At 40.0% G+C, this 11,415-nt stretch overlaps 1 protein-coding gene across 3 annotated transcripts; it reads left to right on the forward strand.

The window, feature by feature from the left end:
- Nucleotides 1-4,037: 4,037 nt before the first annotated feature.
- Nucleotides 4,038-10,683, forward strand: LOC114249129 (uncharacterized). Of its 3 annotated transcripts, none has more exons than XM_089727935.1 (2): nt 4,038-4,736; nt 5,150-10,683. In XM_089727935.1, exon 2 carries the CDS (start codon nt 5,174-5,176, stop codon nt 10,478-10,480), a length of 5,307 nt encoding a protein of 1,768 aa, XP_089584061.1. In that variant the 5' UTR covers nt 4,038-4,736; nt 5,150-5,173; the 3' UTR covers nt 10,481-10,683. The 3 variants fall into 3 exon arrangements, with proteins under 3 accessions (XP_089584061.1, XP_089584062.1, XP_089584063.1); XM_089727936.1 differs by having other exon boundaries at nt 4,038-4,659; XM_089727937.1 differs by having other exon boundaries at nt 4,038-4,627.
- Nucleotides 10,684-11,415: the final 732 nt, after the last annotated feature.

Genomic DNA, 11,415 nt, shown 5'->3' on the forward strand with positions numbered 1-11,415 from the left:
CTCAGTGGGTCGCGTTAACGATCCGGTGGTAGATTCTGCGAAGCACTGCTTTTGCTAGGGCCAGTGTTAGCAACACACCCGGTTTGAGCCCCGTGAGCTCAAGGAGAAGCTCAAATAGCCTCTCAAGGCTATCAGCATAGGTAGGAGAAAAAAAACTTATATACAACTCGGAATAAATTATATATTTTGATTGGAAGTATATAGTAGGCGTTACCTTAACATAATTGAGATTTTGACCTCATATAGACAGTAGGGCGGGCGGCAATATTTTCTTTTTGGTGTCAATGACCCACTAAGCAGTAGCGAACGTCTGGTTCATTAGTGCAACTACACTAATTAAATTTAAAGAATCTCTGAAGACGTTGAAAACACATACGTGTATCAAAACTACATTGATGGAACTTATCTTTTATGAGAAATGGTCCCGAGGTTTAATTGGAGTAACGATTTTCGAACCTCTGATTGCTTTACGATAAAATAAAAGTGTCGTAGCCGCTAACACTATATGAAGGCGATTAATACGTCCTATCTCGCGGACGATCTCCAACACGATGGACCGACCTCATAAAATCTGTTACTCACTCCAACATAAATGTTTGCTCTCACTCTGCGAAACATCGTGCCACATGGCGTCGCATCACGAGAGCATCGGTATCGCAGGATCCGACTGATGCATGACCACGACCACTCTGTCAAGAGTGTACGAATAGGAAGAAAGAATCATCGCTTCCTTTATTGATGTTGATGGCACATGACCTATCCAAAGTAGTTACGATCCCGCAAACAAAACCATCACCACCTATTGCTACAGCAAAGGTCCATTGACAATCTTTATCTCAAGGAAAGTGATAGACGGCTTTCATAAAAGTTTTTGTAAAAATAGCACAAAATGTTGCGAATAATTATCCTAAAACGAATCCCCAAAGTTGCATTATTTCTCCAACTTTTAACATCCATATTTGTTGTCCATTAACAAGTCGTAAATAATCTAAAACATCGCAAAACAAACCACAATTAATCTGAAAAGGCTTTTAGCTCGAGTATTATTAGTTAATTTTTTACCGACGCCGAGTTCCATGGAGGATGTTATATTGCTTAGACAATCCACAGGGCGCTGATTAAACGCACGCTTCGCAAGCCGTCTATTGCTGAAGATCGGGCCCAAGATATAAGAGCTGCAGAGTTTTAGTTGTAGGAACACAGTTTTTTCTTTTTTTATTGCTTTTATGGGTGGACGAGCTCACAGCCCACCTGGTGTTAAGTGATTACTGGAGCCCATAGACATTTACAACGCAAATGCGCCACCCACCCTGAGATATAAGTTGTAAGGTCTCAGTATAGTTACAACGGCTGCCCCACCCTTCAAACCGAAACGCATTACAGCTTCACGGCAGAAATAGACAAGGCGGTGGTACCTACCCGCGCGGACTCACAAGAGGTCCTACCACCAGTAATTACGCAAATTATAATTTTGCGGGTTTCACTTCTAATACACGATGTTATTCCTTCACCGTGGAAGTCAATCGTGAACATTTGTTGAGTACGTATTTCAACGTATTTGATATGTAAACAAATTTGTTCGTAGTCATAACATGCTGCTGCGCCAGAAAGCTCCGTTGCTTTTTACTTTTTAAGTTTAGTCGCGAATAAACGCTCCGATTAACCAGTTGTGTTTTTTAATTATCTCACTTCCAATAACGCCCTGAACCATTATTGACCACTACCAAAATAACTCCTAAACAGTCTTTTAATTCCTGGCCGGGCTGGTATAGGCGTGTTAGTAGCACGACGTCTACTACTGAATGAAATTATACCGCATAAACATGCAGAATGAACGCTCAGAAGCGACCCGAATCTGCTTTCTTTTGCGACTTCCACTAGCTAGACGGACATAACTTAACATAGCCAGAAACCAGTACTAATTTTCTTATTCGGTAATGGTGTTAGCGGTGGTGAAATTTCAAAGCAGAGCGTGTAGAGCCTTCTAGTCGACCAACCTGTTTCAGATTATTTCTTAAAGCTTTCTTACAAGGCCATGATCCCTTAAATAAAGCTAAAAAACTTGGGGTGATAACAAAATTTTAACGGGAAGGCTGTCAGATTTTCATGACGTTGGTGATACTATTATAAATCATTCACAATTCGGCGTAAATTCGAAATTTACGCCGATAAGACCAACGCCATCTAACGTCGAATAGCAGAAACGAATATCAAAAGAACTAGTAAAATCGAGAACGCTCGAGAAGTATAACGCCATCTATTGTAACCTAACGCCAACATAAGCGAGTTGTAAGTGGGTGTGTAATGATCATAATTTTAAAATAACTAGTGGCCCCTTAAGTAGTAATCGAAATTAGACTATAATTAATTGAAACTATAAGTTTGTGCTCTATTATGATTCTATTATCAAATACTCTTAAACTTCTATAATCACAGATTCGCCAAGACTACACTTTAAACAAATATTACTAAAGGCAAACAATAATTAGTCTACTCTCGATTTGACCACAGACTATAAGCAATAAGATTACTTTGACAATAAACAAATAGTATGCATGCGTGTGTGTGTCAAATGCATGGTAGTGTGTATAATGTTTTTTTATTGATTTTAATGTATTTTTTATGCATAGATTAAAAAAAATATTAACATTCTGCACTTCTTTTCTATATTCTCTATAAGTGTGGGAAATTTCACACTCTTCCGTCCCCGAAATTTTCCTAAAAAGGGGTACAAAGTTTTTGCTTCACGTATTAATATATAGATAAAATATTTATATTGCTATAATACCTGCGTTATTCACGCATTTTGTTTTTAAGCTATTGCATAGCTTTTATCGCGGGCCTTGATCGCGGCGACCGAATCATGCGATTCCGTAACGAAAAAAACCTTACACCCCTCACTCGGCCTACCATGTAGCTCGCGTTCAACGCATTCACACGTTGCGCTTGTGTAGTGTTTGTGAATAAGCGCGTGGTGTGACGTTACACTGCATGCGCATCATGAAAAGTCTGCCCATCTCTCTCTCGCGCGGTCTAGCTTATGAGTGTGAAGGGGACAGTTAAGGTTTTGCTTTTATTAATGTTTACATAGCGTGGACTTGTTTTATTATTGTTTTAATATTAAATTATTATTTTCAATTTATAATTACATAACTTGATAAAAAATGCTATGCAATAGCTTTACCGCGGCAGTCTCCGAGTGCCACACGTGTTATTTTATTATTTTATTATATGTGATTATATTTTAATATATCACACAACACCTTACCTTAACGCGTAAAGACCAACCAAACCTTTTAGCTCGTTCCAGGGCCTATCTACATGCTAATAATGCACGCCTAACCAGCCCACGAGCACTTTTGTCAGCACAGAGTTGGAGCTTGTTCCTTGTACCACACTGAATCCAATACTACACACGAGAGGTCGGCGGAGCGACTGTAATCGTGGATAATAATGAGTACTTTGCACCGACACATATGAATTCTAAGGACGCACATTTGTACAGGTCTAAGCGTTCGTTAGCGCTGTTCTGTTATTTGTTTATTGTTAAGCCATACTCGAGTATACATTTTATTATTTTATACGCGGGAAAATTTTAATAAGACTGCATTGAATGAGCTCCCCTCCACGGTGTTTCCCGAGCGCTATGACATGTCCTTCTTTAAAAGAGGCTTGTGTAGAGTATTAAGCGGTAGGCAGCTGCTTGGCTCTGCCTCTGGCATTGCTGAAGTCCATGGGCGACGGTGACCACTCACCATCAGGTGGGCCGTATGCACGTCTGCCTAGAAGGGTAATAAAAAAAAATTGATATAACGTGTAGTTCGAGTCAAGAGTTCGTGATGAAATTTTCACCAATAGGTACTGAAATAAATATTACCTATTTTTTTAGAAAAAGTTGATAGGACAATGCTTTAAGCTAAATTACTAAGCATCTACTAAGTTAGGTTTAGTGAGAATGTTATAACTAGACACGAGTTTTTGCCGTAGTAATTTTTTATTTTTTATTTTATTTTATTTTTTATTTAAAAAAAAAAAAAAACATGCAGGAGAGCAGTGACCGCCTCCAAGAACGAAGACGAAGAAAGAAGAAGAGAAGAGTAGACGGAAGAGGAGAAGATAAATAAGGAAGTCCTACCCACCACTACCTCAAGTCTGCAGTAGACCAGCCAGCAGTGCATCACCCCTGCCTCATTAGGTAGGGTGTTAAGGATTCAAATCTTCGCGCCACCGCTCCATATCGTTATGGCGTCTCATCGGCGTCTACTCTCTGGAATCTATGCCCACTATTGCGCACACGCCATTATATTGCAATTTTTGTAAAAGTATTTTTTAATGCATTTTTTACTATTTAAAATAAAGTACACGTTATAAGTCGAATTATCGTCATTTAATTTAAAATCCATACCTGGCCCCTACATGGTCCTGGATCGAGCCGGATGGATATACTTACCAGCTCATACTTTGTTGAAAAAGAAGATTACATACAATACTGAAGCCGTGGAGTGCAAATTTAATGGAACGGGATTGCACGCCATCGAAGAGTGGTCGAGAGTTCAAAGTTCAAGTTTGGAAATCCTTTGTTAAATGATTATTTTGTATAATTTGAACCCAACACTCAATTAATCAGGTATTTTAGGCTTATTTCGACGTAATTGTAAGGTTAGTAAACCAATTCTTTGTTCAGTGAAACAGATAAGTACCAATGTCATCGATTGCTTGATGTTAGATAAACCCAGGTTAGTTAGTTAAATATTTTATGCGTATTTGTTTGTTCTATTATCTAAATAAGAAACGAACTTGTTTAACTAACATCAATTTTGACCGATTTATCATTAGTTTTGTAACATTTTGCATCGACTTAAATTTATTGATAAAATATTATGTACCCACATTGTTCTGTCTCAAAATGGTAATTTAATCCTTCATTGTTAATAACGTGTACAATTTATAATTTAATCACAAAATTCATTATTATTTACATGTTAATTTGTCATTATTTTACTGAGCTTCTCGTTTAACAGCTGTTTAACATTGTGTGATTATTATCAGGTATTTGATGTTAGGTAATTTCATCATTAGTTGTTTCTATGTATTTTATGTAATTGATAAAAGTACATAAGTAAACATATGCTACCTGTATTGATTCTAGACCGATCATACCTGTCTCCCAAAAATGACTGAGCAAAAGGAACTAATAAAGAAACGTAGCAGCATCAAAGGTCGATTAACAGTGTTCGCGAGTCATCTGAAAACAATAGATGAATCAACGATCACTGCCACAGAGGTCAGGGAGTTACAATTGCGCATTGGTAAGATCGAAGCTTTATATCACTTATACGATGAGGTACAGTTGAAAATAGAGTGCAGCTCTGATAACATGGATATACAAATGGCTGAAAGAACAGAGTTTGAAACTCAGTATTATAAAACATGCGCTCATGCACATGAAATTCTAAATACATACCAAAGGCTACATGAGAAGATTGAAAACGCATCGAATGCTTCACATTCACGCGCTAATCATAGACTTGTTAAGTTACCTACCATCCAGCTGCCCAAATTTGGAGGCTCATATGATCGATGGTTGGAGTTTCACGACACATTCTCAAGTTTAATTCACAACAATGATGATATCGATGAAGTAAACAAATTTCATTACTTGAGGGCGTCGTTAGAGGGTTCGGCTGCTGTAGTAATTCAATCTGTTGATTTTTCCGCAACCAATTATTTAGTGGCATGGAAGCTCTTATGTGAACGGTTTGACAACAAACGTTTATTAATACAAAATCATGTTGCTGCTTTATTTAACATCGACCCGATCACAAAGGAGTCATCTGTCAATTTGAAACGTTTGATAGATCAAATCAATAAGAACTTGCGCGCACTTGAGTCGTTAGGAGAACCAGTAACGCATTGGGACACACTTTTAATTCACATCGTCACACAAAAATTAGATGCAAAAACTTACCGTGAGTGGGAAGAGTACAAGGGTAATTTAGGAAAAGGTAAAGATAAAACTATTAAATTTGATTCCTTTTTAGAATTTTTGCATAATCGAGCTGATTTAATTGAGACCATTGAAATGTCACAAAATGCTCAAAAAACTGGTAGTAGTAAATGTGCAACAAAAATTAAGACTATGGTTTCTGTTCAAGGTGGTTCTTATAATAACAATAATCCTTCGACCACTACTAACAACTATAAAAATCATTCGCCAATGAAACCATGCCCTAACTGTAATGGTGAACATTATTTAAATAATTGTCCGAACTTTCTCGCATTGAGTAGTGAAGCACGGTACAAGTTGTTACCCAATTATAAGATATGTTTTAATTGTTTTCGTAGTGGACACTATGCGAACTCGTGTAAGAAGTCAGGGTGTAAGGTTTGCAAACGTAAACACCACACACTCATACACGTAAACGAGTTTGGCGTGAGACAGTCGACAGCATCGGTGTCAGCTGATTGTGATAACGGCAACAATGCTAGTGAGTCGAGTCAATCAATCAAGTCTCAGCATTCTGTGGTTCCGAGCAGTTCTCACAATCCGAGCGTCGTACTTTCGGGAACCGTGATGACCACTAATGAGAATTCAGGTCAAGGTCAGTGTGATGTTCTATTATCTACTGCGTTAGTGAAATTATATGACAGCAATAACCGTGAGGTCATCGCCCGTGCGATACTCGACAGCGGTAGCACTTCGTGTCTCATGACTGAGGATTTGTATAAACAATTGAATTTACCAGTTAATTGCATAAATAAGTCTGTCATAGGCATAAATAATATAACATCACATATTAGTCAGATGTGTCGCGTACAAGTCAAATCTTTAAATGAGAGCTTTTCAACTTGTCTAAGTTGTTTCATCCTGCCGTCCATCACTGATAACGTTCCTGGATGTCGGATAGATGTTAGAAGTTTAAGGGTTCCTTCAGATATTTGCCTAGCGGATCCCAAGTACTACTTACCTTCTGCCATCAATCTTATTATTGGTGCTGATGTTTTCTGGGACATTTTGGGTTCTCAAAGAATTAAATTAGGGGATGGCAAGCCGATTCTTTATGAGACTAGACTTGGTTGGATAGTCTCTGGTCCAGTAACCAGCGGCCATACATCGACTTGGCCATGTAAAATTAAATGTAATGTCACTCAAGTTGATTCTATGACTTCTTATAATTTTAATGATGACATCCAAAACCAACTCATGCGTTTTTGGCAGCTTGAAGAAGTCTGTCCTCAGTCAAATCATTATTTCCCTGAAGAGAAGTTATGTGAAGAACATTTTGTTAAAAATACAACTCGCCTCGCAGACGGACGGTTTTGCGTAAGAATCCCATTGAAACAAGCGCCTGACGTTTTGGGAAGTTCTTATCAGCGAGCTAAACATTGCTTATTATCCTTGGAGCGTCGACTCAAAGGTGATGATTCATTTAGTAAAATGTACAGGGAATTTATGCGCGAGTATAAAAATCTTGGTCACATGTCAGAGTGCAAACCGAATATTGAGTTGCCTCATTACTTCATCCCACATCATGGTGTCCTTCGTGAATGTAGTACGACCACTAAGTTGCGCGTCGTATTTAATGCGAGCAGCCCTACTTCCTCAAGGGTTTCATTTAATGACATTCAAATGATAGGACCCACGGTGCAAGACGATCTTCTGTCAATTCTTTTACGTTTTCGGCAGCACAAGTATGTTCTTGTAGCTGACGTGGAGAAAATGTATAGGCAGATCGTCGTGCATGAAGCGGACAGACCGTTACAACAGATTATTTGGCGCGAAAACGAGTCCGATTCACTCAAATCATATGCTTTAAACAGAGTCAGTTATGGGACTGCTAGCGCACCCTATCTCGCTAGTAGATGTTTGAAACAAATAGGTATAGAATGTAAGGACCCCACGATAGCGGACATCATTATCCATGATTTTTATGTCGACGATTTGTTGACTGGAAGTGACTTCATCAGCGAAGCATTGCGCATCCGTGAGCAAGTTTCTGCTGAATTAGCATCAGCTTGCATGCCTCTGAGAAAATGGAAGTCCAATGAACCTCAACTGTTATCACAAGCCAGTCATCAACCATCCCTTGAATTAAAACTCGGAGATGCTGAACCTAATAAGACTCTTGGCCTCGGATGGGATTCAGAGTCAGACCAATTTCATTTTCCTGTCAATCCTGTCATTGTTAAGGGAAAAACAAAGCGTGACATCCTCTCTGTCATAGCTCAAATATTTGACCCACTTGGGATCTTATCACCTTTCATCATTTCGATGAAATTAATTTTACAAAGGTTGTGGCTTCAACGCTTATCTTGGGATGAGGAGCTGCCTTCAGAGATATACCAGGCGTGGATCGAAACTGTCCACAGCCTGCCTCATTTGAGCAGCTTGCGCATACCGCGACGTGTCATTTGTGACTCTCACTCCCAGTTGGAGTTACACATTTTTACTGACGCGTCTGAGCGTGCATATGGTGCTTGTGTTTATGTGCGTAGTATTGACTACGACGATGCAGTCTCAGTTCAGCTACTTACCGCTAAGAGCCGGGTTGCTCCCATAAAGCCAACGACTATACCCCGACTAGAACTCTGCGGCGCGTTGATTGGTGCTCGAATTTATGAGAAATGTGTAACTGCATTGCGTGCTAAAATCAACCGCGTTATATTTTGGTCAGATTCTACCATTGTTTTAGGCTGGCTAAAAATGTTGCCATCTAAATTACAGCCATTCGTGCGTAATCGTATTGCAGAGATTTTAGATAAAACTGGAAGCTGCACTTGGAGACATGTCCCGACTGACGAGAATCCCGCTGATTTGATATCGCGTGGTGTCAGTATTGATTCTCTTCAGTTTCACAAGTTATGGTGGCATGGTCCAGATTATTTAAAACGTAGTGACTCGCATTGGCCCACTAACCCATGTGCCAGTGACAAGTTACCTGAGATTAGAAACGAAGTTTCATTACTAACATTATCCAACGCCCCTCGCGAACTCATAGATTTTAGTCGCTTTTCAAGGTTTTCAAGGCTTTTGCGCACCGTTGCGTACGTGCTGCGATTTATAAACAATTTAAAAAAAGGGTCAAAACGTAATGATAAATATTTAAGTGCTGACGAATTGCAGAATGCTAAGGTTTTGATTATGAGACATTCGCAAATGAAATCGTTCTCTGAGTATGATTTATTGATAAGAAAACAGAAAATCCCTAATAAAAGCCCGCTGATTAAATTTAACGTTTATTTAGATAAAGATAACTTAATTCGCGTCGGAGGTCGATTGGATAATTCAAATTTTCCATTTGAGAAAAAACACCCTATCGTATTACAGTCCACACATCATGTCACTAAGTTATTGTTTGAGTTTGAACACAGAAGATTAATGCATGCAGGCCCTCAACTCCTGTTAGCCACAATTAGAGAAAACTACTGGCCTATAGGCGGTCGTAATTTAGCGAAAAAATGTTACCGTCAGTGTGTGCGTTGCAATCGTATGAAAGGAAAGTCATTCGCTCCGTTAATGGGCAACTTACCGCAGCAGAGACTCGAACCTGGAGGTTACGCATTTGAAAGTGCAGCAGGCGTGGACTATGCCGGTCCCGTTTCCTGCGCTAGTCGTACTGGTCGCGGTTGTAGACTCATCAAGTCGTACATTGCTATTTTTGTGTGCTTCACTACTAAGGCAGTTCATTTAGAGTTGGTGGGTAACTTAACGAGCAATAACTATCTATTAGCGTTACGGAGATTTATATCGCGTAGAGGAAAGCCTAGAGACATATTTTCAGACAACGGTACCTCATTCGTTGGCGCATATAATGACCTATCGAAATTTCTCAAAGCCAATTGTGATTCCTTGGCCGCTGATTCGGCACAGGATAACATAAATTTTCATTTTATTCCCGCGTACAGCCCTAATTTCGGAGGTCTTTGGGAGGCAGGTGTTAAGTCAACCAAGCATCATTTAAATAGAGTGCTGGGAAATTGTAACCTAACCTTTGAGGAGCTCACCACAGCATTGGTTCAGATTGAGGCGATCCTTAACTCTCGACCACTAACTCCTTTGTCATCAGACCCAGAAGACTTAACGCCACTCACGCCAGGTCATTTCCTTATCGGCCGGCCTCTCACTTCCCTGCCCGAAATGAACTTTCAAGAACACCCTATTACCAGACTCACACGTTATCAGAGGATTGAACAGATACGCCAGCATTTTTGGACTCGATGGTGTAAGGAATACGTGGCCCAACTCCAGCAGCGTATAAAATGGCGATCATGTCAGTATTCCCTGAAAATTGGCACCCTAGTCCTTTTGAAGGAAGAAAACCTTCCACCCATGAAGTGGAAATTGGGACGCATTGTCGAGGTATATCCTGGTACTGACCAGATAACCAGAGTTGCTGATATTAAAACCAGAAATGGCGTTGTTCGAAGATCCTTTAGCAACATTGTTCCATTGCTGCCTGAAGATGACGTCTCCAGTTGAAAGTCGAGCTTTCAACGCGTGGGGGCATGTTAAGGATTCAAATCTTCGCGCCACCGCTCCATATCGTTATGGCGTCTCATCGGCGTCTACTCTCTGGAATCTATGCCCACTATTGCGCACACGCCATTATATTGCAATTTTTGTAAAAGTATTTTTTAATGCATTTTTTACTATTTAAAATAAAGTACACGTTATAAGTCGAATTATCGTCATTTAATTTAAAATCCATACCTGGCCCCTACATAGGGAGATTCAGCCCGGGCAGAGGGGTTTCCCCGAGGCCCGCTCCGTGCCCCCGCAAAGGGATACGACGACCCTCCGTCTGCCGTAGTCCTACGTGTCTTATCCATTAAGCCATGCACTCAAGTTTGATGAGTAGAATAATAATTATTCCAATGCAATTTTTATTTATTGCTTAGATGGGTGGACGAGCTCACAGCCCACCTGGTGTTAAGTGGTTTCTGGAGCCCATAGATATCTAAAACGTAAATGCGCCACCCGACTTGAGATATAAGTTCTAAGGTCTCAGGTATAGTTATAACGGCTGCCCCACCCTTCAAACTGCTGCCCACATTACTGCTTCATGGCAGAAAAAGGGCAGGACGGTGGTAGGCGCATTTGCGTTGTAGATGTCTATGGGCTCCAGTAACCACTTAACACCAGGTGGGCAAAAAAAACATGCAGAGCAGAAAACCAAAGAGGTGGATCGACGACCTGATTAAAATAGCTGAGAGTACGAAAGGCAAGTGACCGAAAAGAATGGAGTCCACATGAATAGACCTACACTCAGCATTGGATGGACGCGGGTTGAAGAAGAGAGAGCAGAGAATTTGAACTTCGAGCATGTGTTATCATCTGGTGAAGTTTCAGGAAACTAATGCAGGCGGGCAGTTGCTAGACCATTGTGTCCAGTCTTTGAAGATGCTTATAAGCAA

Source organism: Bombyx mandarina, chromosome 05 (assembly GCF_030267445.1).
Source record: "Bombyx mandarina strain Sakado chromosome 05, ASM3026744v2".
Classification (NCBI taxonomy): domain Eukaryota; kingdom Metazoa; phylum Arthropoda; class Insecta; order Lepidoptera; family Bombycidae; genus Bombyx; species Bombyx mandarina.